Below are 26615 nucleotides of genomic sequence, written 5' to 3'. Positions count from 1 at the left end.
GTTGTGTCTATCTTTCAAAGTACTTTGAACAGACAATCCCTGCTCTCGTAAATTTGCAACTTCACAGAAATCCTTGTGGGCCTTACTTTTCCTGTGTTCATTCCCAGACTGATTTTTTTTGTGTGTGCAAATGGAAATGTTAATCAGCATCTTTTTATCCAGTTTTTTAGTTTTTTTGAAAGAAAAGTGAGTCCACTTCACCCACAAGTAGGAGTAAGGAAGGTGGGTGGAACAGTTAAAACGTGGAACTTGAAAAGCCATTTCATCCAAATGTTCTTCTGTATGAGAACTTTTCCTATGAATAAAGAGGCTGAGCTTTTCTGTGCAAGAAACAACACCAACAAATCTCTTCTGGATGTTGACAGAAGAGGTTTTCTTACTGACCTAGATTGTCGAGGAAGCATTGCAGGCAATTCGAAAAAGCATTCTTGCTGCATCTGTGCTGTAATTTTTGCATATACATAGTGAATTAGGTGGTGTCATTTTTAACACCCCTACCAAATATGTCAGAAATACTTTCTAGTGTAGCCCCAGCTTCTGATTGCCTTTGCCATAAAAGCAAATTGTAGAAGGAGTGGTTCTGAGCTGCAGTCCTTACAGAGGGTCAGTGCTTGTGCTTAGGGGAGGAGGAAGGGAAAGACGTGCTGTTTTGATTGTAAAAACAGATGAACTGTTGAAAACTGTTTAAGTAGCATTGCAGAAAAAAAAAAGATGTGTTGGTTAGGCTTTCAAAGATGTTAATGCATTATGCGTACAGATGCGGATCATGAGGATCTGATCCAAAATATGTTGAAGTTTATAGAAAGCCTGTCTACTTTCTGTGCATTCTGGATAGCTCTGCTGCTGCTGCGTACTGTGGACCTCAGAAGCTTGCAAGTTCTTCTGGCAGGAAGAGCAGGAGCAGGTCTTGTGAATCTGGTTCAAAAACCTGTCCAGCACTGAAACACTTCTTCCAAGAAAGTAGCAAATCTAATTTTCCCTTCATGTTAAAGATAACTCAAAGTGAAAAATCCTCGAGGAAAAAAAGAGTGAACAGAGAGGTCTGTGTTAATTGGTTACTCAAGTCAAATTACTCGAGTAAGCTCGTGAAGTCAAGCCACACCAGAAGGAGGTTGGAACAATGTGCAGCAGACAATCTGGTGAACGCGTACCATTCGGTACCACTGTGTTTGTTCAATTTTGTTTGTTAAATGCAGATATGTGGTAGGTCTGTTGTGCTAAATCATTTTAAGCTTGTGTGTCTTTGGAGGCTCTCTTGAACAAAGGCCAGTATTTCAGCTGTTCAAATTTGAACCGACTTCATTTTTCACAGAGATGGAATTACAAAGGCTGCATTGTATTAGCATGATTACAAGAATAAGCCCACAGATAGTAAATAGTCTTAACATGTCCCCATTACTACACAGCCGTAAGGAGTTAAGTATGCTTTGAGAATTCAGAACACAGGGAATTTTGTTCTTTAGCCACCATGGCAAACAGGCTGAAAAATTCATGCCAAGGTCTTAAGGTTACTTAGTATAAAAAGATGGAAAAATGGAACCTGAAGTAAAGCATGTAATGTTTAAATTTTTAAAATGGAATGGTTATTCAATTAAAATAGTTTTAGCCAAAGTTCTGTGAAGCCTTCCTTTCAGAAGGAGGATGACAGCCTAATTTTATCGGATAACTCATCTTTCAGGATGGATGAAATAATACGACTGATGCCTTTTTTCTTCACTCAGTTGTAACAATAAGGAGAAATAGTTTCTGTTGGCTAGAAGAGTACATCTTCATTAGTACATTCAAGACGTCAGAGTGTCTGTATGCCTGACGCTCTGGCATTCCTTGAGATCTTGAATTTTAAAATCCTGTAGATTTTGGAGGAATAAGTTTTGGAGGATTTCTTTCAATTTAATTTTTGCTACTATTTTTTCTGGTGTCAAATTCTGCTTGACTGGTGAAGTATGATCAGACCTTAAACTTTTCACCAGATCATTAGTACTGATTGACTTAAACAAAAGAACATTTATATCTTTCATTTATATCTTTAGCACTATTTGATTTCAATAAAAGAAAATTGGTATCTTTCTCATGTCCTTTTTTTCGTAGTTATTGTCAAGAGTTATTTGTTATTTCCTGTTAATTTTAATCTGCTGAGGCTGCAGAGCTTGATCTGCAGGACAGAGCAGATCTATGTTCTCTCTTCTCACAGGTAACTAGTGATAGGACTAGGGGAAATGGCCTCAAGCTGTGCCAGGGGAGGTTCAGGTTGGCAATGAGGAGACATTTCTGCTCAGAAAGAGCAGTCAGGCACTGGGACGGGTTGCCCAGGGAGGTGGTGGAGTCACCGTCCCTGGGGGTGTTCAAGGAGAGGTTGGACGTGGTGCTTGGGGACATGGGTTAGTGGGTGACAGGTGAGACAACGGTTGGACCAGATGATCTTGGAGGGCTTTTCCAGCCTTAATGGGTCTGTGATTTTGTGTTGTTTGTTTGGTATTCATATGGCTGAAATAAAGATTGAAGGTTTCCTGGAGCCTCCTGGTATTACCTGTGTTTTAGTTGGTCTTTCGCAGGTGCTGCTAAGCCATCTCCAACGCACAGACATCTGGGCAGCTTTGAACATTCCTTTCAGTTAGGACCCTGAAATCATTAAAGATCATTTCTGTGTCTCCCCTCAGGACTTCAGTCTAGAACATGGTAGATGCTTATAAGCAGAAGACAGAAGGAAGAAATGGGTAAATGCAGAGGCTGCCTTTTCAGCAGTCTTCCCTGGCTTGAGGTCAGCTATTTGCAGTACAGTACAGTGAATTACTATTTTTTTTTTTGGGTGTGCAGAGCATGTAAGAAATTCTCAGGTCTGCACTTAGAATTCGACCTGCTTCAGCTGTTCCTCAGGCAGGGCTGGGTGTGCCTGGCTCTCCCAGGGAGCAAGCAGCGTTTGTCCACCCCGCCGAACCTTGCTGCTCTGTGCCCCAGTGAACTGCGAACTTGAATTTCCCAATTCAGTGAGGATCTGTGGGATTGTGGTTTACCAAAATGCCAACTAGCGAAGTCTGAGTGTTTTTGTGTTCTGTTTATTTTGTGTACTAGCTGAAAGCCTGTACACTTAGCTTCCTCTTACCATTATTTAATATAGCAGAAATATAATGTTGAAAATCCATTATGTTGAAAGAGTTGGTTTGACCTTACTGGTAGGATTGCTCTTGGCTTTAACACTCTTAAATTATAACTGTGTAAAATACACATGCTTGCTATTGCCAAGCTTTTGGAAGTTTAGCTTTTTCACACTGAGAAGTCACAATCTACAAATTCCCATACAATTTTTTTCCAGCTTCACTGTCCAGAATACAAGTGCCTCTCAAAGAAATGAGTTTTGTTTAACTCCACACTGTACTGCTTCACTAGGAGATGAAAGCATCCAGAAAGCTGCCAAAACTTGTTGATAGGTTCAATATTTAATAACAAAATATGTTCAAAATTGCATAGGTTTCCTTACACACTGTTTTCTCCCATGAGAGCTGAGGCTGTTATTGCAAACCCACATGTGCCTTAGCTTCAAGATGAAGTACATGCCTCACTCAGCCTGTGTAAGGGGATAAAACCAGACATGTTCATAGAACCAGGAGAAGAATTGCCCAGCCAACATACTTTTTACCATTTCTAATGTTTTTTCTATTTTACTTCTTGCTTTTAGAACTTTTCTACATAATTAAACACTTTTTGGAACAATGCTAAAGCCAGTATGGAACCTCAATGTAGTCAGTCACTAACATCTTTATTACTATGGAGAACTAACTGCTCAGTTACTCTTACTTTAGTACAAAATCATCCTGTAATTTGAAAGACAGTTTTTATATTTGGGAAGAGTAAATACTGGCCTAACAAGGATACACGGTAGGGTAGACTTTACGTTCATTGGTTCGTTTCTCTGTGTTGAAATTTAACAGCTGCACACATTTATGACAGGCAAAATAGTGGGTGTTGTTCTATCCCATTCTTGACCCAGCTAACATTTGTCTTGGAGAAGAGGTTACAAGCCTTGGCAAGCTACTGCATAAAACAGCTGTGCAACTTGAGAGTTTTTCTTATCTCCTTTAACTTCCAGATTCCACAGAGTTAATCGATAACATTTTCCTCACTTACATGTAACTTCCCTGGAGTTAGGTTTTTATTCTGTGAACATTAACGTTGTTTGTCTTGAAGTCATATCGTTTGCACAGAATCTAAACATACAGCTCTGCCATCGAGATCTGTAAACTTTGATGTATTATTTCTTAAACACTTCAACACACTGTAAAAGTATAGGTATGCTTTTAGAGTTCAGTATAATACCAAACATCTGTATTACATTATACAATTTGTAATAACTTTTTTAATATTTCAGCAAGAACACAGTTATTTTAGCCATATTTAATGTGTTTGGTTAATAAAACTGCTGGCAAAAAAAAAAGAAAAAAAAAGAATGTGCTTACTAGGAAGAACATGTATTGAAAAGCTTCAGGAAGCAGTGGAAGAAGTGTAAGGTCATGCATTCATATCCAGATACTCTTAAAAATCTGTCATTAACAGTCTTTGGATGTACTTGTAGATATCTGGATAGAAAGTCAAAAGGAGTTTGCTTAATGACTTGAAAACTGTCTGACTTTCAGCCTGTATTGGCATGGATAGTTTCATTGCTGTAGATGTGGAATAAGCTCATTGTTAAAAATTTCAAAAGGTAGACACTGACTGTCCAAGATGACCAAACAGGATTATGTGGGTAAGGGTAGGACAGATGCTGCCCCAGTTGAAGTTATGAAAACTCCGGTAGCTATATGGGCATCTGTGTAAATCAAAATAAGCCGTGCTTGAAGACCAACAGGAGAATCTGTTGTAATATCTACTTTTGACATTTACTAAGATGACCTGAGGGGACTTTTGCTACCCCATCTATTGTTCTTTAATTATAGTCATAAGATTATAGTCATAATATATTTTTAAGAAGTACGTAAGGGAGTGTAGAATCATTTTATAGAAGAGCAAACACTGAGACTTGATTGCTATGTAAATTTGTAAATTATGGCTCATAATTTCTGCCATAATGCTTTAGCAAATGAGATTTCCTTCTTCATTGCTAATTCCTCAATGCAAAGCTCTTCAAAGATGTTTTTAGTATCTCTGAGTCTGTTTTCTTTGCATCTGTTCTTTTTTAATAGTAAGCACATTACTAACAATTTTGTAACAACTCTAAATATATTCTTTTTTGTTTTTTTAAAGCCACTGCCAAAAAACATGGTGTCAAGACTATGCGAGTCCAAAAAGGTGTGTGCTGCAGCTGATATGCAACTCCAGGTACAGTCTTTGACCTCTATGATTTCTCTCTCTCAGTGTTGGGAGCAGTAATTAAATTCAAAAGTCTTTATTTTGTGAGGGCAGATGTTATTGATCAGTCGTTCCCGTAAATGAATTATCAGCATTGCTTTTCTTCAAAGGGAGTAAAGGAATTTAGGTTATTATCTTATATGAGTATTTAATTTTTTTCAGTCCTGCTATGGTAATTCTCCGATGTGATCAGTAACATCATAGCAGTCAGCCAGTTTTTTTTACAGTGAGAGTTTGGCTACATTTGGTATACTGCAAGCTTCTGTTGTGTGATTTTTGTAATTCTGTTTTCTTCTTCTTTTTTTTTTTTTTTTATTTTTCTTTTCCCTTAAGCCAGAAGCATTTAATTTTCTTGCTACGGTTGACCTAGTGTTTAGGTGAGGTAACTCTGCTCATACCTTAATAAAGGGTTTTCATTATTTTTGAGATGTGCAAAGAAGCAATTCTCAAAATCAACCCCTTGTAATTTTTCTGTTTGAGAAGTGCATGAATGTTTGTAACCTTGTCTACAAACTTGAGTTGCACTAGTTAACTGAAGTTGATTTAAAAGAAAAACTTAGTTAAATATTTGCAGTTTGCTCTCTGCAGTAATTTATAGCGATTTAAAACTAATCAGAATATTTGAGTGTGGACCTGTAAATGTATACATGTCAGTTAAACTAATCAAAACCAGGCTTAAACTGTTTGTGGTGTATACATGTATCTTTCAGAGGTGAAACTGAACGGATTTGTGAAATGTGCTTTCAATGCTGCAGTCCTCCTTGCTGGCCACTGTTGGCTGTGCAGGCAGCATGAACCTGAAGCAATACTTCAGTGACAGGAAAATAACTGAGCCCTCTCTGCAGGTGTGACACTTCTGGCTCTGAAAGGTTCTCTTTCTAGAGAGAAAGATGAGAATTCAGAAAGAATATAGTCAATAATATCGTTAATCAATGTAAGAGTTTTTTGGCAAAGAAAACAATTCTGGATCAAAATAAAGTGTATACTGAGGATGCTTAATTGATGACCTCTATTCACGAAGTCCACCAACACAGAATAATTTGACGATGTGCAGACTAGTAACCACCACAGTGATGGTCAGGTGCCTTCATATGCACCTGTTCTTTATTCTGTGTCCATATATCAGCTCTACAGAGATCTGATGGATTTCCTTTCAACTTCTAATACGTATTTGCTGTAATCCTGTCAAGTTTTGAGGCCATATGGACTGTGTGTGGACTAAATGGGCTTGTATAACAAGAACACCGAGTCACAGGTAGATATCATGTGACACAATGCTCCTGTCCTGTGGCAGGGGAGATGGTGAGCTCCAGAAGGACGTTGAGGAAGGGGTCAATATGGTGGTCTCATGGGTTGGGCTGGGCGATACCCCCAGCTGCTAACTCTCAGGTGCTTCTCCCACCTCCCATGGGGTAGCTCCTGGCTCTGTCCCTGGGTGACTCCAGACCCCGTACATTTAGAAGTGGGGAGAGAATACCCAGCTCTGGTGGGCTCAGATTCCTGCAGCACCTCATAACTGGCTGGTGCTGGCAATGATGCAGTGATTAAGCAGGCTGTTTGCCCTCAAGTTACACTCATGTAACTGAACTTTATCTGGTCTCAACCCCTGACAAGCTACCACAATGCCACACTGAATAATATTAGTCATTTTCAACTTTCAGTACCATGTTTTTGGAGATTCCAGTTAAAATGCCTGGAGAAGTGTGCACTCATTTCGAAAGACACTGGCTGGCAAAGCCACTTACTTTATTAATTCAGGAAAAAATGTCCCAGAGAACTTGATTGCATCGCAGATCTAAAGTTCACATGTTCTTTTGTATAAGTTTGTATTGTTACTCATGGTAATTCAAAAGTAAAATAGTTCATTGATGAAAAACATTTTGATCTGCAGGTGCCCAAGCACACGTGTACTACTAAATGTACAGTCTGAAAAGACTGAATGGTGACTCTTTATACCTTTTCTCCAGGCTTTGAAAAGAACATGTTCTTTACTGACGACTAGATAATATGCAGTATGTGGCCTTCAAAAGAAATAAAAATGCTTACAGTTCTTTTTCAGCAGTGAGGAAAATGCCTAAAGGTTCTTTTGTCATCTGGTCAGAAAATCCATCTATTGGCATGTGAAAATAAGAAATTACACTGTTTTTCATTATAGCTCTGTCTCTATTTTTGTCCAGCTCATGTAATCAGTTAGTCAAGAGGAAAGAGATGAGAATCCATCCATCTTCTCATGAAGCTTTTGCCATGCAGATTAAGTCCCAGAGTCTTTCAGAAAGTCAGCAGTAACTTCAGTGGGAAATGCGGAACTGTTTACATGTTAATCCTAATGAGTGGGCAGGGAGTCAGAAGGAACTGGAGAATCAAGTGAAGCTGATAAATAGCAATGTCACTGCAAAATGGAAAGGCTATACGTAGAGAGACAACTACTTGATGGCCTTTTTATATTTCTAGGTCTTTTGGGAAATGGGTTTTACTGAAATTAGAAGTCGTCTTCTAACTGCTGCTTAATGTTAAGTGTTAGCATGCTCCTCAGCGGCATCATGTAAAATCCTGCGGACCTGGGATGTGTCTCCTCTTCCTATTTCAAAGGCCTGCATAAACACACACAACTGTGGTTCATAGATGGGAATGCTTTTGGATATAAAGTTCATCCAAGTTTATTTTCGGGGCTGGATTTTTTTTACTGTGCTTTCCAGGTGGCCTGGCTCATAGCTTGCTTCCCACGCTTTACATGTGCCAGGATCGGGGGAAAGCTTATAGCTGGCTTTAATGACTCATTTCCCTTGCTCTCTATTACTGCATTGTTCTTTAGGCAGACCATTTCACTGGCCTTCAGCTGTTGTTTCCCCACTTCCTGGCTGTGAGTTGAGCTTTTGCTCCAGCTCTCTGACCACAAGCTACTCGACTCCAAATTTTACTTTAGAGAAGGTCTTGTGCAGCACAGTTCACTCCATCTTGTATGGAGCACAGAGGAGCAACTGCAAACAGGTCCTAACGAAGCAGGGAGTTGGAAGAAAGAGGATCAAGGCTGGGCTGAAGCAGGATGCCACATTCAGTGATCAGATGCTGAAGTTCCTGGTATTTGGTTTGGGTTTTTGGACAGGAGAGGGAAGTCAGCGTGAAACGGCTCCTGCAGAGCCTAGACTGGCAGAAGAAAATGAGTTCTGTTGCACTGTTAGTTCAGGTAATTTTCAGACCAGTTAATGGTGTTTACTGTTGGTCATACTCTGTCACCCTTGCTGCTGTAAGCGCAGGCAGCCTTGTTAAACTTTGTTTTAAAAAAAAAAAGGCACACCAAGATTTTGGAGACTAGCTCTTGACAGTTAAAAGAACAAGGAAAAACATTACCAAACCTCATTCTCTTGCAAGATAAAAGTAAAACTACTGTAGTCTTTATGAGTTAGTATATTTTTTTCTTTAGATTTTTAGTTTTTCGTATTATCAATATAATGGAAAAATTAAAATATCCCTGCAAAGTTTGATTAAAAAAAAAAAAAGAGTACTCATTGTTTGCCACTTGGTGCAGTATTTTCATGAAATTATCCTCAGAACATGTCAATAATGACTTACCTGTGTGAGTTTAGGTCTTACTGACCTCTTCTCCTCGTTGGCATGTAGGAAGCACGCAGAAAAATCAGAACTAGCTCCTGCATATTGGGGTTTCTTCATCCCTTTATTTTAGAACCCTCACTTTTTCTTGAAAATCAGTTTTCATGCTTGTTGCTTGAAAATACTACCAATGGATTTATCAAGATGGGTTATTCAAACTGAAGGAATATATATGGTCCTTCGGAAACATTCACATTTTTGGTCTAAGCACGTGTTGTGTCCAGCTCTCCCCAAACTATGTTGATCTGAAATAAACTATGAAATAATTTGGAAAGGTTTTGTACCCAAATTTCACAATAAATCTTTTTCAAAGGTTGAGGGGGTTGTATTTTTCAGATCCCATAAAACATCCCTGTAACCTTTTCTCCATAAAATGTCTGCATTTTGTGGTTGCAATTTCTTAGACAAGCAATGTGTTTATCTCATTGGGAAAGGCATTGCAGTTTCTCTGGGAGTGTGACTGGTCGCGAATCTCTGGCCAAATTATTTGCTTCATCCCTTGCATAAAAGTTTTTGGAGGCTCCCTAGTGTCAATTTTTGTATGAATTCTGTCTACCACAGGATAACCTGACCTGAACACTTCGGCTTAAGTATCTGGATCCACCAAACTTCTTCAAAACACCATTTTACACAGCACTGGGTGTCCTCTTCTGTCTTTCCAGCACTTCGACACAACAGGAAATCATCATAAAAAAAAAAAAAAAAAAAGCTTCATTTTTTTCCAGTGATGGAACCAATTGAGCCCTGGTGATGTCTTCTTTGCATCTTATTTCGTATTTGCCGTTCAAGTGCCTGACACTCTTCTTTGCTAAATTGACCTGAAAAGTCTTTCTGTTGTGCTGCTTTCCTGATCTCCAGACACCTCAGTCGTTCAGTCACGCATCTGTGCACTGCCAGAGTTCACATGCTTGTGCACAAAAATTGCCTGTGAACAGCCCTTAGGTCTGTGCCACAATATTTTACTATTGCAGTGTGAGCTCAGGCTGAGCTTGCACTGGAGCAGCTTGGCTTAAGTCTCAGTGACCTAAACATGTATTTATGATAGGCCACGATAGTGAGGGCTGGTGTACTGCAAAAACCCATTTCTATCCTTCTATGGTATCGAAAAATAGAAGATTTACAAAACCATATAGATTTAAACTCTTCCCTCCCTCTATTCTCCATCTCCCTTTCTTTTGTGTTTTTATTTATTTATTGGATTGATTGTCAAATGCCAAGCCATGTGCCAAAGACAAACGTTTTCTATCTCTTTAGGTCTTTTATGCTTCCTTGGACCAAATCTACCATGGGAAACATCCTCTACAAAAGTCAACCACAGAAATTTTAAAGGAAACACAGGAGAAATTTTATGGATTGCCGTATGTGCCTAATACGGTGAGTGAGTATTATCACAATATCAACATACCAAAGCAACTAAAAACAGTACCAAAAGCTGCACCTTTTCTTCAATAGCGTATTAATAGCCTCGCTTGTCCCCCTACCCCCAACCCCAACACTCACATGCTTATTGTGTTGTTATGTGGAAAAAGTTTTCTTTCTTTCATTTACTTTATCCAGAGTGTTGGTAATTTTTAGGTAAAAATCAGCATTACTTAATATAAACACTTCTGTATGACTGTAGCTTACCATGATGAACTGAATTACCTCTTCTTCCTTTTTTCTCATCAAGGAAGGCACTGACAACCGTGTTTATTCTAGCTTTGCAAAGGACTGTTTGTAAAAGTCAACAAAGCACTGTACTGCCTGTAGGTTTTTACATACTGAATGTCAGCATGTGAAAGAGAGTCATGTGGAGCAGGACTTCAAAGTGAGCTTTTCTCACTGTACTGCTGTGATTTTTGGCATGTCATTTATTCTTTCATGCTGTACCTGGAAAATGGGCTGAGAGTGTTCCTTAAAGTCTTGATTTTATTGAACTACATAGTTTTGATCTTCATCGTGACTATTAGTGCATTTGTCCTGTACTACACATGAGCATCTGAAGGTGCAGTTTGCATCGATTACAGTCGTGAGACTTCCTACTCTGTGTGGAGCTGACTTCTCAGCTGGAGCATAGCCTGAATTGCTGTTTGACGCTTCGGTCAGAATACCCAGTTCCTTTCTTTGCTTTCTGCTTTTCAGGAAATGTTCTTTTTGCTTACCAAAAATGTGACTCACATTCTCGGAGAAGGGTGTTAGCAGATCCAGCCCTTTCCTCATTGAAGCTATAACGCTTCTGCGGGCCTGGCAAAGCCAGAGGAGTGGAAGCAAGGTATCTTCAGATGTCTGGCATCTTAGCACTTTAAGAAGTGTTGCTTTACACCATTCCTCTGCAGGTGTTAGTTATCTGGTGAATGGAACAGTTCCCTGCGTTGGAAGTTAGCCTGTGTTTTTGTTCCATTTAAAATATTTTTTATTTAGCTGTTACCTTCAAAGGAGTGTAACATCTCATAATGAGCTTAGCCTCAATATGAATAACAAGTTTTGGCATGGAACTTCATCCCAGCAAATAGTACTATGAATGTTTGAATTGTCAGAAAGTCCATGTTCTGTGCGTTTACTGAATGTAAAATTAGTGTGTCTAGTCAAGAATGTTAATATAATTTAAATTTCAGTAAAACTTACTGAGACATTATGAAAATGTAAGCACTCTGTAGAGTAATTCATGTCTGTAATTTGGCTTGCTATCTTTTGCAGCTTTTTCTTCCAAACTTAAGATATGCTCGCAGTTTAATTTGTAATCCAGAAAAAGGCCTTGTAGGTGACAGGTTTCTTTAAGTGAAGAGAAGATAATATTCCTTCCTTCCAATTCAGAGGGTGACATTGAGCTATGGTAAGACAAACCAGCTCTTATTTTCATCTGTCATTTTGCTAGGAACATACAAGGCTGGCAGAGAAAAAATATTTTGATGATGGGAATTTTCCCTGCTTCCTATAGGTTCAGACTCTGTTATAAATGATTATGTCAGGCTTGTGTATCTTAAGTTTCAGGGGTGCTGGGTAAAAGTAATTCTTCCTTAATGAAGATCTTACTGCATTAATGTGATTTACTGTAGTCACATTGTCTGCCAGGGCTGCACAAGCATGCATTATTATCTACTGATAAGAATTAACCTCGATTCCCTCTTACAGCTCTTTACAGGCAAGTAAACTTAGTAAATATCCTTCAAATGTACTTGGGCTTCATTCTCATCATGCAGATGCATGTTTTGAAGTAAAATCACAGCAAATATCTTCAGCAGATGCATTTCTGCCTTTCTGAGACACAGCTCAGATAGCAGGACCATTTGTATGCATCTTTTTGTTACAGTACTTACAAATGAGGAACGTAAACTACACCTAATAAGTAAATGCTGCTGTATCTAGGTAGTGATACCTGTTTTAAGGTAAACCAAACCATTATCCTCATCAAATATCCTGTCCTGCAATAGTAGGGATACTGGGCAGAAAATCCTGTAGAAGTCTGTATTTGCCATTCAGATAGGTTTTACAGGCATTTAGACGGTTGACACTGTGTGCAGCAGTATTTACGTTGGCTGTGTTGACACAGACAGTCACAGAAGCTGGTGCCACACGCAAAGCAGAAAGGAAAGAGAGCAGAGACTACACAGACAGAAGCCCAGAGAAACAGCATTACACAAGACTTTGTTTTCCTGAAGAATGCAAATCTCAATTTCTGGCTGGCCGTTGCTTATCTGTTCAAAAAGACACCGAGTTTGCTGCTGGCTTCTGGAGAGTGAAATTCCACTGGGATTTCTTTGCTCTGCTGCTAAGTCCAGAAGCTGACGACTGCCAGGCAGGGGGCAAGGAAATCTATCTGTTTGCCTGTTTTTGTAGTGTCTGGTAGTTTTGTTGCCAGAGATCTGTGTTACTGAGCTTGGAAAATGAATAGACGTTTTGCACAGGCTGGATTCTTGAATCCATGTGATGCCTCTAAAAGCAAGCAATCTTCTTTTTGGCTCTTGTAAGAAGTGGAGATAAACTAAATAATAATGACCACTCATTTTCCTGCCACTTCTTCCTGAATGTGCTTGGTGTTGAAATCTGTGTGCTCTGGGGAATGCAGTATTCTGCTTTTACTCAAAACTTTTCTTCAAATCATAGCTTATTTCTCATCTATTGTGAAGTTTCCATTTACCGTGGCTGGCCGTGCAATTGATAACGCTGTCTGCTTTCAGAATATCTCTCCTGGTTTCTTCTACCTTTGTCTCCAAGATGCCCAGAGAGACTTTCTTAAAAAGTATCAGGTGACCCTTTGATCAACCCGAGACACGATCAAAGTTTCTCCCCATGATCTGTTACTTAGTCCCTTGCCTGTCCCCCAAGTTTAGACTTGAAATCTACTTTCCTTTGAAACAGTCATCAAAATTTAATGATACACCATTGTTAGTCCTGCGCCAAGCATAATAATTCCTATCTCCTGCTGTGGGTTTTGGTTCGATATGGAAACAAAAAGTGAGACACAGGGTAAACAAGCTCTGCATTGATAGCGGAGATTGCACCCTCCTGCAGTTACAGGAAAGAGTTCCTAATAATGAGGTAATTTTACAACAAACCCCAGCTGCCCAAATCATCATAGGTGATTTTTATTTTTGAAATAATGAAGTATCTTGAAGTTTTGATTCTTATTTTCAGAAAAATATTGTGGACTTGCATATTAACCATTTGTTTTAATACCCTTTCTTCATTCTACTCATGGTGGGAGACGCTCATTTGACTTGTGATTGTGAGGAGAAATGGTTTTGAAGAGCGAGGCACAGTGAATCTCTGTTCTTCTGTAGATTGCTGCCAAATAGTCCATTTTGCAGTTTTTAAGATTGTCGCTGTAAGTTTTTTTTAGAAACATGGAAGGATTTCTTGTGTGATACTTGAATATAAAATATAAGTTTTGGAATTAACCCACACACATCATTGCAATTACGTGCGGTAGAAGGGAATGTGTTGCTGTGTGAGGAGCCTTTTGATATTTTTTGGAACATGAAATAATTTGCTAGTATAAGTTTTGGTCTAGCATGTTGACATGCATTAGTTCAGAAGGACCACTTCTAGTGGTGGCCAAAAATTGCATTAGGTTACAGGTTTAATTATGCTTATATATTTTTGTCCAGAGTGCAGTTTTCTTTTCAGTTGGCAATATAAGAAATTCTTAATGGCTATGGTTACCAGTGGTTGGAGAGCCCAAAACATCTGTGAGACCAAATATGTTAGCCAGCCAAGTTTGCCAACAGAAAACAAGGCAGGTATTGTTATAGATACCCTAGAGGGAAGAAGGGTATGAAAACTGGTGTATCACCAACTTGGTTGTTAGGCTTTCTTCTTCCTGCAGCTGGTGGGGACTCTGCCCAGACAGGGATCCTGACCTTGGAAAGCTCCACCTAGGTCCTTGTTTGAACTTGCTGGGATTGTCTGTTGTGTTCTTCACAAAAGAAATCAATGGATGATATGCAACCTAACGTTTGGAGTGCTTGCTTGTGGGAAATGTCAGGCACTACAGGAAGATGTGGCTTGCCCATGGGTGCTGAGGGCAGAAGGGTTTCATTCATGGGATGCAAATAATCTGGTAAGTTGGCCAGCTGAAGAGGAGTTGGTGGCAGTAGGCATGCAGAACTAGCTTCTCTGCAGAGAGGAGATGGTTCTGACATCTTTCTGCAGCACACATTGTCACCTCGTGCCCAGTTCCCCTTTTTATTGTGCTTAAGAACACCTGAGAGCAAAAGAGCTGTATGCATTTTCTTTGCTAAGAGCCTTTTCTTTGGAGTTCGGAGGTGACCTGACCTCATGCTTAGTTAAGTAAGCCAGAGGCCAGAAATTGAGATCACGGAGATGATGTGTTTTTTGAAGTTCAGTATTGCAGTCTTGTACTGGTCACGATCACTGTCAGTTGTGGTGCTGTAGTGAAGAGGAGAGTATCATTCCTAACAGGTCTGCTCCTCAACTCACTTAGGGCTGGCTGGCAGTTCGAGTGAAGTATCTTGTTATCGAGTCTGCCATATGGGTCTTTGTGGCATCTGTTGTCTTACAATTTCTTCTAAGGTCTTTGGAGTGATAAATAAGAATATGTAGTCATAACCGCTGTCCCGTTTAACAGTTCGTGTGAATATCAGTAACACATATAAAAGAGAATAGTCAGGCTGAGCAAGTGAGGAGGCAGCTGTCTTAAGATAAATAAGTGATAACCCTTAACCTCTGAAAAGAAAAGTGGTTTTGAATTCTGAAACCTTGACTCAAGTGGTGAACATGAATCTTGAAATTATTAGTAACAAAGGGTAAGTAGTAGCTACCTATTAAACTTAAACTATGATTTCATGTAATACTTATTTTATCTATAACCTTCCCAATTTTGTCCTAGATTTACTAAGTTAAACTCATGCAATCTTAGGGCCTAAGCAAAACTAAATGCCCTGTTTTAAAGGAAATGAAGAACAGCTAAAATGTAGAAATGTTGCTGTTGGCAAAGAGTTTTTTTTAAAGCACCCATACTGGGTTGGGGGTGAGGGAATAACATTTATGGTGTCTACCAACAAAATGCTGAAAAGAACCAAGGCAGGGGGAAAGCCTGTATAGTTAAACATCTGAGAAAAGGAAGTTATTGGAAATGCAGAAGCCGTGTAAAAGTGTGAAAAAGAGAAGACACAATAAGCTCTAATGAGCTAGAACTGTTGAAATTTCTAACAGCTTAAAAAACAAAAAAGTCAATAATGATTTAAAAATTCATCAGAAAGAGGAAGCTTGCCAGATATTTTCTGGAAATAGAAAATACATAAGTGTGAAGATTCAAAAGACAAAGTGTAGTTATCAAGGGCATTGAATCAATGACACAAATTACCCTGATACGAAGAAGTTTTGGGACTAAGGAACCAAGAGCTTTAAAAACTTTATTAAGATCATAAAAAATAGAGATCATAATATGAAAAGGTAATTACTAAAAGAATATAAGAACTCAAAAAAAGGCTTGAAAAGCTGAGTTGCAAAATGCAAGCAGTAAAGGTAATAAAAAATTTAAATAACTACTGAAGAACTGAGATGATCAAGGAGAGTATGGATTTAGTAGGAGACAGAGGAATAACTGATATTAGAGAAAGCAGAAATATTCCCTGTCTGTGCTTAAGTATTTTTTTTTTTTTTTTTCAAAAAAATAAATGAGTTTTGATTAGGTAGTCAGAATATTTAACTTTTTCAAAGCAGTCACTGAGCTAAAGGAATTACTGCTCACAAACTTAGGAAAAGTGGAAGTGCTATTATGATAGCTACTCTTATGAAGGGAGGAGAACTTGTTCAGACTTTATCACTCAAAAAGTAGTAGAATCACTTACTAAGGAGTCTGCAAGCACCTTGAGAACAATCAAGTGAGTAAAAGAAAACTTCATGGTTTTGTTAAGAATCATCTGAGATAGCAAAATACACTTTTCATCTTAATAAAGTGATTGACCTTGGGAACAAGAAGGTAGCAGTTAATAGCATAACTCTAGACTTAGCAAGCTTTCTGTCACTCGCAAATTATAATTATTTGGGCAAGCTTTGGGGTTATGGCTGAGGCAACATGCAGAAAACATGCTGAAAGAGTGAGTGTAAGTTTCATTTCAGACTGGGACTTTTTAAGTGAAGGCTACCAGGCATCTATCTAGGAATTACTGCTGTTCTGTGTTTTTGATTTGGATGAGAGCTCACTTATAAGATTTATAGAAATCCTCCCGTTGACAAAGATTGCAGAAATCATGAAAAATGTAATTGAAACGATCCAAAGAATTTGGAAAGTGTTCAAAATATTGTGAATTTCATCCCGTCAAAATAAATCCAAAGTAGTGCATCAGGAAACCGATTAGATACATATTTAAAGAGCAGTAACTGCCCAAAGAGCACTATTTATGGAATGCTGCTAAAGAAAATTGTGGGGTTATTTTGGTATTTGGTGTTGGGGGTTTAGCAGTGGCCAAATGTTGGGTCCTGCAGTAGATGTATGACTCCTAAAAAGATTTGGACAACCTGGAAGAAATACAGATGAGAGCATTTGGAAAGATAATAGGTTTGGAAATCTCTGAGAAAAGTTGAGAAAACTGAGTTTATTTGGCTAGGAAAGAAAAAAATTATGTGGGCACATACGAACATGTATGTTCTGGTACTGAAAACCTCTTAAGAAAAACACAGAATTGGAACTGAGACTGTGATCACGGATTTTTATGTGCAAGCAAGCAATAGTAGAAAATAAAAATGGTTTAACACACAACAAATGTGATTATGGTTAGCACCAAATCTTTTAAACTCTTGTTAATCTTGTCCCTCTCTTGTTGAAGAGGGACATACACCCAGCAGTTCTAGGATCTCCTTCATAGGGCATTTTAAAAAAACTGCTGTTCTAGATCACAGAGACATACATTTCATATTATTTGCAGAGAGTTTTCATAATGGATTGCTTTTCCACTTTTTCTCCCAACCAATTACTTGAAGAGACACTGATGGTGCACTTATTCAACTTTTTGGAGTGTTTTGAAGAGACATGAAGTCATACATCATTACTCAACCTCTTGAAGTTTGTGTAACCCCTTCAAAGTAATCTTTTACCTTGCTGTGTTGGAAACCAGAGTTGTTTACACAAAGTGCAAATCCCTGGATTAGTTTTCTTATGAGCCTTCTTAAAAGTATACTATAAAATCAAGTTGAAGAGTCTGGGTCTGAGGAAAAGATTAATAAAGAAGTACACAGTGAACTCTGGGGAAGTGATATTTCTATAAATAATTAATAGCTAAAAGCCATTTCAGAAAGATTGGTGCCCTACTGAGTTCATTATTAAAGTAGTCGCTGGAACTTTCAAAAGCTCTTAAAGTTGCCCTTCAAGGTTTGTTTAGGTTTCTGTCTTTCTGGAGTTGAGTTCATTTTATGATTAAAAAAAAAAAAAAAAAAAAAAAAAAAAAAAGCGGATGGCAAATATTGTGAAGATTTGCTTTCCAGTGGAAATATGACACTATTCACTGGGCAACTATCTACAGCAGTGGAGTGTTTACAGATATGAGAAGATATGAAGCACTTTTAAGGACATTCTTTTAGCAAGTGTTAGCCCCATGAAACTCAAACATACTTTAGCAATAGTATTTACATTTAGTAGCATTTTAAAGAACAGTGGAGGAAATAGTTGCATACATTGCTTAGTAACATTTTGAGATACATATATGTTTTTTATAGATATGTAAAATATATAAATACAGATTGCTTTGTTTAGTTGTACATATTTTTGTTCTCATATCTTACATTTCCTTTTTTTTCCCCCCAGGATTGCAGTACTGGTGCTATGTTTGATAGGAATAGATAAAACTGAATGTATCACTTCCATAAATACAGGCTAAAGGACCTGACTGAAATGCTGTTCAAACACAGTGGGAGATTCTCCTGTCTAAAAAAAGCTCGTAGTCAAACCAGAGAAGGATGAGAGAGGAGTCCTGTTTATCTCCCTTACTAGGAGTTGGCAGTTAGACTGAGTGGGGACAACAAAGCAGTTTCTTCAAGTTCATATTGCATTTTATTGCAGAATCAGGATTAGAATCGTGATCCCCTATATCCCTGTCTGGAATGGCTCTGGCAGAAGGTAGTAAATGAGCATTATTGTAAAACATTAGCTATTTTATGTTCCAGTGTAGGTACAGATAATTTACATGATTAAGATGTACTGGCAAATAATATTTTGCAGCTACAGCATTATTAAAAATATTTCTTATATTTTTTGTAAGAGCTTATTTTAAGTTCATGATGTTTCTTTTAAAATAACAGGGCAGTACTTAAAATTTGGTTTAATTGATAAAGTATAATAGAAACCTTGGGCTTCAAGGTGAATCTGTACCCAAAGGAAAGCGTGGTGACCTGATTCTGGTTATCTGGGGCTTAAGAAGTTTTAAAACTTAGGCAGTGCTAAAAGTTATTCACTGGTAATAGAGTGGTGTGTGTGTTTGTGTACGGAGTTATGTGTTAGAGCAGTAAGGACTCTTGGAAATTCTCTTGATGGCACACATTTTTTTCTGTTTTACTTTTCAAACTAGTTAAAATGTTTATAGGTAACACTGTCTCTCAGTGTGTCCAAATAAGATCATAATATATCAGTTTTCATATCTCTGTGTCCTTTAATCAATGTTTTAAGGATCATGGAGCAATGTATATCATAAATACAACTTTTTGATGTTGGTATTCTTTGTTGTCTCCTATGTCCCCCTTCCCCCAGTCCCTTTGCGAGGAGGAGAGAAGAGGGTGAAGAGGAAGTAGTTTCAAATGATTTTGCTATAGCAGCTCAAATGCATTAATAGTTTATAAATGAAAGTGAAATGTTTTTCTTTAATTTAAGTAATTCAGAGACCATATGGTATATATCTAGAATCACCTAAGTGGTTAATTGCATGTTAAATTCCTTTCCTCTTCCCTAGTGTAAACAACTGCAAAAATATTTACATTCCCTGCCTTGCTAGATTTATTTATCATTTTATAATAAAAACACAGAAGTGTTATAAATTGAATTCTTAATCTCTTGCTTGACTTGCTTTCTAAAATGTCAGCAATGTCTCTGGGTTGGTTTACTTTGTGCTCTCTCCCACTCCTAGCACAGAAATGCACCACTCTGAAAAACTGTGGAGTAGTGACATTAAGCAAGTTAGGGGGGGCAGTATAAAATGTGGTTTCTTGGAATTAACTTTCTGTTATTCTAAACAAGATTAGAAACTGCAGCTAAGGAAGTGGCCTTAAAACTTTTTATTGGATTTTTTTATTATTGTGAAACTCTAGAATGATGATGATGTAATTCTATAAAACTTAGAGGAGTTCAGGCCAAAAATACAGAAAGAAGGTTGACCAAACAGGCAGATGCATACCTTTTGAAACAATCGTCACTCAGTAGGGTTTCATCAGAGGTAGCCCCTGGCACAGAGAGTTTGCAACATCTGCACCCCAAAACTCATTAAATTGTTTCTTCAAGTGAGAATGAGTTGAGAATGTCTTCAAAGCACACTGCAAGCTTATGTAACCAATAGGGGAAGAAATCCTGTGATTTGTTTCAGAATCAAATTCTTTAAGCTATAAAATGTATGTGATAATCCTTTTCTCATGTCATAAGTAAATTAGTAGCTTAAAGAGAAAGGTGGAAAAAATAAAAAAAAATGAGCAAAGAAGACATTCAGTAAGGGGCAGTCATTCAAGTAGGTTAGCACGTTACTTCTGGAAGTCATGGGTTTGAGTGAAAGAGACTTCAATTTTCTCTACTTGATGAATGGTGGTTGTTGCATCAAGATGTCTGGTCCTTGTGGTGAAACCTCCTGAGTATCTTGCTTGTGTTTTGAGAAGGGGGATATTGAACTTCCACCTGGGATAGAATACAGGTTTGAAGACTGTGACAATGCAAAGTGTAGTCAAAGGTAAATAGTGAGACCAGATCTGCTGGTCATGAGGTAATACCGTTTTTTATTTTGCTAAAAGCGTGCTTTTCCACTGATATTTTAAAACAATGTCTGTACAGCTAGTGCATCAGAATGGGAAATGTGTAAAGGTGGATGTGCAGCGTCTGATCGTATCTGTACCACACCATGAATTTACTGGTTTTGTGTGCTGAAAAGTGGCCGTGGAGTTCTTGCTCCGTAAACTGCAGCTCTCTGGGTTCTTCATGTGTATAGCTAGCCAGGAGAGGGAAGGGGTTGTCCCGCTCCACTCTCAGCTTGTGTGGCCTCTCCTCAAGTACTGCATGCAGTTTTGGCACCACAGTCTAGGAAGGACATAAAACTATCAGAAAGTGTTCAAAGGAGGGCTACAAAGATGGTGAAGAATCTAGAGGGCAAGACATATGAGGAGCAGCTGAGGTCCCTTGGTTTGCTCAGCCCCGAGCAGAGCAGGCTGAGGGGAGGCCTCATGGCGGCCTGCAGCTCCCTCACGAGGGGAGCGGAGGGGCAGGCGCTGAGCTCTGCTCTCTGGGGACAGCGACAGGACCCGAGGGAACGGCATGGAGCTGGGACAGGGGAGGGTCAGGCTGGGGGTTAGGGAAAGGGTCTGCACCCAGAGGGTGCTCGGGCACTGGGACAGGCTCCCCAGGGCAGTGGTCATGGCACTGAGATTTCCGGAGTTCAAGAAGTGCTTGAACATCGCTCTGAGACATAAGGTCTGATTTTGGGGTGGCCCTGTGTGGAGCCAGGAGTTGGACTCGATCCTTGCGTGTCCCTTCCAACTCAGGATATTCTGTTCTATTCAACTCCAGCTCCCACTGGAAGGAGTGGCTGACATTGCCGCAGGAGTGCCAGTGCTCACTCTGTGTGCTTGTTGGCCTGCCAGAAGCGGGTTGTCCTAGAATCCCACTAGATGACAAACCTTGCTTCTCAGCAGAGGGAAATAGCTTGTACTGATTTCCATACTAATTGCTGTTCTTTTCTGGCTCACGAGTTACCAGAGCCTGCAGCTTCTTTGTGATTCTCAAGAGTTTTCCACCCATGCTGATAGCCAAGTTCAAGGGCATTAGGAACAGTAATATCAGCTTACTGCCAGAGCCAGGGGTTCTCCACCCAGTAGCCCCTGAGATAAGTTGGCTGCTCCTCCGTTGAGTTTCCTGCCAGAATAAGAATTTAATTAAGAAAGGGGATGGGGGTGGCACCGAATCATCGCCATCATATATTGTTTCTCATGGAAACTGTTCAACAACTTGCTCCTTGATGTAATTACTGTAGCACGCATTTTGTAATTTGAAGACTTAAATGATGTAAATACTTTTCTTAATTTAGTGTTGGGTCTTTTCAGGTCCTCACTTGTGGTTTTAGTTTTAAGATGCAAAGTAAAGTGGACTTAAATATACTTTGGAAGAGCTGAAGTCACAACACAAGCTGCTGAAGAGCATTTTGAAAAGTCCAAGCACTAGTCAAGAATTTCTGTAGTTTGCTCTTCCTTTTCAAAGGAAATAAGAGGATTTTATACCATTTATACCATGTAATTAGTGGAGTCCATGAATAATGATTACCCACAGTCAAGCAAAAACTAGATTATTGTGTAGTGAGTTACCTGTAGTTTTTTGCTTTCAGTTTTGTCTTTTTAGGATCACATCTGAATTCCTGTATGAATTGATGTTTGTGGTAATCTTAACACTAGTAAATTTAGAAATCAAATGATTGAATCTTTAATTAGCTTATGTAGTCTTCAAACCAGTTTATGTTAGCTGATCCTACCATGTTGTTAAAAGGAATGAAGTGGCATAACTTTTAAATAGAAGCTAAAAGTAGTAGTAAATTATTTATTTTCTCCAAGAGCAGTAGTCCTATCCCCATCCAAAGGCAAAAAGATAAATATTCCTGTCCCCTGACTACAAAGGCAGCCTTTGTGACTAGTTTGGGCAAGGCTCCTCGTCTGAGGTAGCTAAAGGAAAACGACCTGAATCTTACCCAAAGAATGTATCCTACAAGTACTTTACTTAAAATTCCTGAGAAGGTGTAATGTATCAGTATGGCACGTGTATCAGTGAGGTATTTTTGTTTGTTACAGGAAGAAATGGAAAGGCTTCACACATTGGAAGCATTTCAGACGTGGTTATAAGGGAAGATTGATAATGTTGGTGAAGAAAAGGCCCTTTTAATAATTGCAGTGGATCAGTCGCACACCTTTATTTCAGCCTGTTGTGTTGGATAAAAAGCAGGCATGAACATGACCCATGAATGGCATATTATCATACCCCATGGGCTATGCTGTAAAATGCACACAGTTTTATAAACTCCTGGAATGGGTTCATGGAACTTTTTGAAGTAGGTGATTACTCAGAGTCTTCATTAACTTTCTAACTGTGTACCAAAAATGTAACATTTAATAAGGAGAGTGCCCTAGTTCTACATGTCTAGCTTTTATCCTTTCCAAAAGGGAAATTGATATGTCAGGATTTTTATATATATGAAGAAGTCATTCAGCTATACAAATAACACAGTTAAGAAATTAAGACATTTTTCATCTATAGGTAGTTTTAATAAAACAGAATTTTATGCTAAAAGGTGAATCACGTAGTTTTAAATACCTTTACAGTGCTGTGATTATTTTTTATTGTTCATAGAACTTCTTAAAAGAGTACTAGTCTATACGTATCAACAAGACTAAGTGCTGGGTCCTGCACTTGGGTCATAATGTGCCAGGGTAGTTTTAGACTGGATATTAGAAATAATTTCTTTATGCAGAGGGTGGTCAAGCACTGGAATGGGCTGCCAGGGAAGTGTCCCCGGGAGGTATTTAAGTGACTTGTGCATGTGGCACTAGGGATATGGTTTAGTGATGGGACTTGGTAGGTCAGGTTGATGGTTGGACTTGATGATCTTGAAGGTCTTTTCCAACCTAGATGATTCAATTATTTACTTGGGCTTTTTGCATGTTTGTTACATATATCTTAATCTCATCTGTATAAATTTTTTAACAGTTTTTTAATGCAGGCGGGTAACTCCTTGTGGGGGCAGAGGGAGCACCTTAATGTTTAAATATTTGTTTACAGGTAACAAAGTCCAATTTGGAAAAGTTAATTACTAGAACATTATCAAATAGGAAAATATACTTGAGTAATGTAATAGATAATGGGTAATGGTGAATATTGAAAATACAGAATGAAGGGATTGAGAGCGTCTGATCAAAAATTTTGTGTGAGGACTGAAAAAAAGTTAAGAACAGGGAATGATGACATCCTAGAGCATTTTGTACTCTGGAGTGTGGAGAAAATCTGCGCTGATTATGAAAACATTTAAAAATCAAATATAGACTTCAAACCTCACTAGGAAATGGTGTGTTCATAATCTGATTTCCTGGATTGTTGTTTGCAATATGAATAAAATCTCAGTTGCACAATTCCTTTGAAGACTGAAGTTATCTTATATTACTCTAGGTATTTAAAAGTGTGTTCCTTTTGTACTCCCAATGAAGGGAGAGTTGTCTGTACTATACCTGTCTTAGGCATCTATCTCAATACAGATTAACTCATCCCATTTTCTCTCTCTCCCTCTTTATTTTAATACCACTTTGTCGCCGATGAATTTTTGAATTCTCAGCTTCATCATATCTGAGAGCCTTCCCAAATGCAGAGAGTTGAGTAACACATTAGCATGCTTTGCTGTATCCCTTCCTTTTATGTTTTGAAAGGAAGTGATGTGAAGTCTCTTACTTAAATAACCTAGCAAAGACAAAGTCAAGTAAATTTTTGTGTAGACAGAGGGAACTGAGTCCTGTTTTAGGTGCACTCTCTGAAATGAGCTTTTGGTTTTGGACAGGCTGCTAAGAAGCTGTTTTCCTTGCTTGCTTGTGATAGTTTCAATAAACCTTATGAGTGGAGTAGCTGATCAGGCTACTCCATCATCAGCCCATCAGAGGTGAAGATGAGCTCTTTTAGGCCCAGAGAATTAAATGTCTTAGAAATAGCACAGGGTCTTACTTATACCAGGATATTCCGTAGAGATACAGTGTAAGGGAAGGCAAGATGAGCAATGTAATCTGGGCTGTTGAAAAAGACACTGTGCTAGTTACAGCTTATATGATGCATTAAAATCATTCCTTTCTGAATGGAGCGATATTCTTGTATATGCCAAGCTCATGGAAAGTATTTTCCTTTGTAGCAGAAAAAGCAACTTGGATCTTTCACTGAACAGATCGATTTGGGAATTACTTAAATTTCTGGGTAGATGAAACAAGTTCATCATTAAAGCTTTTCACATGCCTGCAAGAGTTATACTCTCAAGTCAAAATTTTGAATCCTCAGTTTGAAAACTTAGTATGGAATAAAATAAAAACTGACGTGATTTTCCTGTAAGCTCTCTGGTCTGTTTCAAACTGTGCTGTTAGTTTAGTGATTATGGTTATAATTAAGGGACTAGTTAGAAAAACTGGAGGCAGTAAGTATAAACACGGCAACCATGATACTTTTCAGAGCAAACTGGAGAATCTGTATCCAAGCTGACTGTTTTTGTATGTTTGCATTCTGGTGAGATATGGTACAGTTGGAGTTTACTTTAAAGAAAAAAAACAAATATCAGTCATTCTTAGGCATTTGCATCATGCCACAAAGCCCACAGGAAAATTGAGGACTGGGGACATCTTTCATCTCCTCTAAAAGTTAGGCTTCTGCTTTAAACTAGTTTAAACTAGGCTGCTTGTAGAGTCTAGGTTGGGTCACCTGTAGCAAAGTCCATGTATTTTGGACACCTGCATTAGGGTGGAGGAAACCACCTTTGGATGGCTGAACTGCAGCTGACTGAGAACTTTTTTGTGAGTGCTCCTGAGAAAAGAGAGCCAACAGCTTTGTTTCTCATCAAGGAGATGGCCATGGATCATGGATGATGGTCATGGATCATCATAGATCATGATGATCTGGATAATAGGCTGCTGTTTGCTACCTTTTTTAAGGTAAAAAAAGACTGATTAAAAGCCAAATAGTTTATTTTTCCATACTCTTGGTTGCTGTTCTTTTAAAAATATACATACATCTTTGTCTTGGCAAATGGAGAGCAACATGATGATTGTCGCTTTCTTGAATAAAGAAAAGTAGTTTATTTAATCTGCCAGGAGTCAAGACATTGTTACGTACAGTGTGAAGAAGAATTTCAGCCAAAGGTAAATACCTCTAAAAAAAACCTGCTAATACCCCCTCACTTTTCTCTTTGGCTGCCTCAGAATTTCAGCCATCAGGTTTAGGATAAGAAAACAAGCATATGACAGGCTATGGGTTTAAATATAAAACATCTGTTAGGCTACTTTACTGTTTATCTTCCAGTTCCTCTTTAAAATTCTGTTTTCTATAGTACCTAAAAAAAAAATCTTGACACCAGTCATATCACAATAATATTAAGACCTTTGTCTTCAAATAGGAGGACAAATAAGATATGGGAGCTGACTCCTCTTTGGTTTCCTCAGAGAGCCAAAAGGGCAGGAGTAAGTTTCTCACTCCTTCAACTCTAGATTCATCATCTTCAGTTAAAAGCAAAAAAAAAAAATTGTAAGCCTGTAGGGAAACAGTCTCTTTTCAGCCTCCACAGGGCCGTGAGAAATCTCATAAAAGTTGGCTCTGCTTTGGGCAGAGGTTGGACCAGATGACCTCTGGAGGTCTCTCTCAATCTAAACTACTCTGCTGCAGTCAAGGAAAGAGGGGGAAAAAATGTACTTATTTATGTGAAAGTAAGGCTGATACTTCTGATTGTATCTCCTAAGAAAACATAAGAAAATAGTTGACACCAAAGCGGATTATAAAAGAAGTCCACCATCACTGGAATGAGTCATAAAGTAACAATATAAAAATGAATAAGAATATAATTACAGATGGTAATCTGCTATGTACATACATTCGAGAATGTGGAAACAAATCTGTGAACAATGACATTGTGTATGGATGTAATTCATCTACCTATGAGGCTTTTGGCATATGGTAGGCTGTATTTTGCATGGTATTAAATACAAATTCCTATGATCGTTGTTTTTTTTTGTGGCAAATATTTTTAGATGTAACTTTTCTAAGTGTGATACTGCTATTATCTGCATGGAAAATGGTAAAATGTGGCATTACGTGTAATATGGTGATTATGTTTTCTTTTTGAGACCAGTAGAGCAACATGGATTTTATCACATTTGGCCACATTTTTTATTTCTTGTTTTTCTTTCCTTCTGACCCTATTTATGTATAATTTCAATGATGATAATCAGCATATTGGATATACAGTATTTAGCTTGGAAAATGC

General features: G+C 38.4%; 1 protein-coding gene across 1 annotated transcript in view; it reads left to right on the top strand.

Moving 5' to 3' along the window:
* MIPEP (mitochondrial intermediate peptidase) overlaps positions 1–26615 on the top strand; it is a 72344-nt gene that overhangs the window by 36793 nt on the left and 8936 nt on the right. Inside the window, exons 15-16 of the mRNA XM_082751476.1 lie at positions 5236–5310; positions 10204–10323. Of these exons, the coding sequence (XP_082607602.1) occupies positions 5236–5310; positions 10204–10323 (195 nt within the window). The remainder of the gene's footprint in view (positions 1–5235; positions 5311–10203; positions 10324–26615) is intronic.

This window comes from Aythya marila, assembly GCF_965140915.1.
Source record: "Aythya marila genome assembly, chromosome: 1".
Lineage (NCBI taxonomy): Eukaryota > Metazoa > Chordata > Aves > Anseriformes > Anatidae > Aythya > Aythya marila.
Note: the sequence above shows the minus strand (reverse complement) of the source record. Positions and strands in the feature narration are given on the sequence as shown.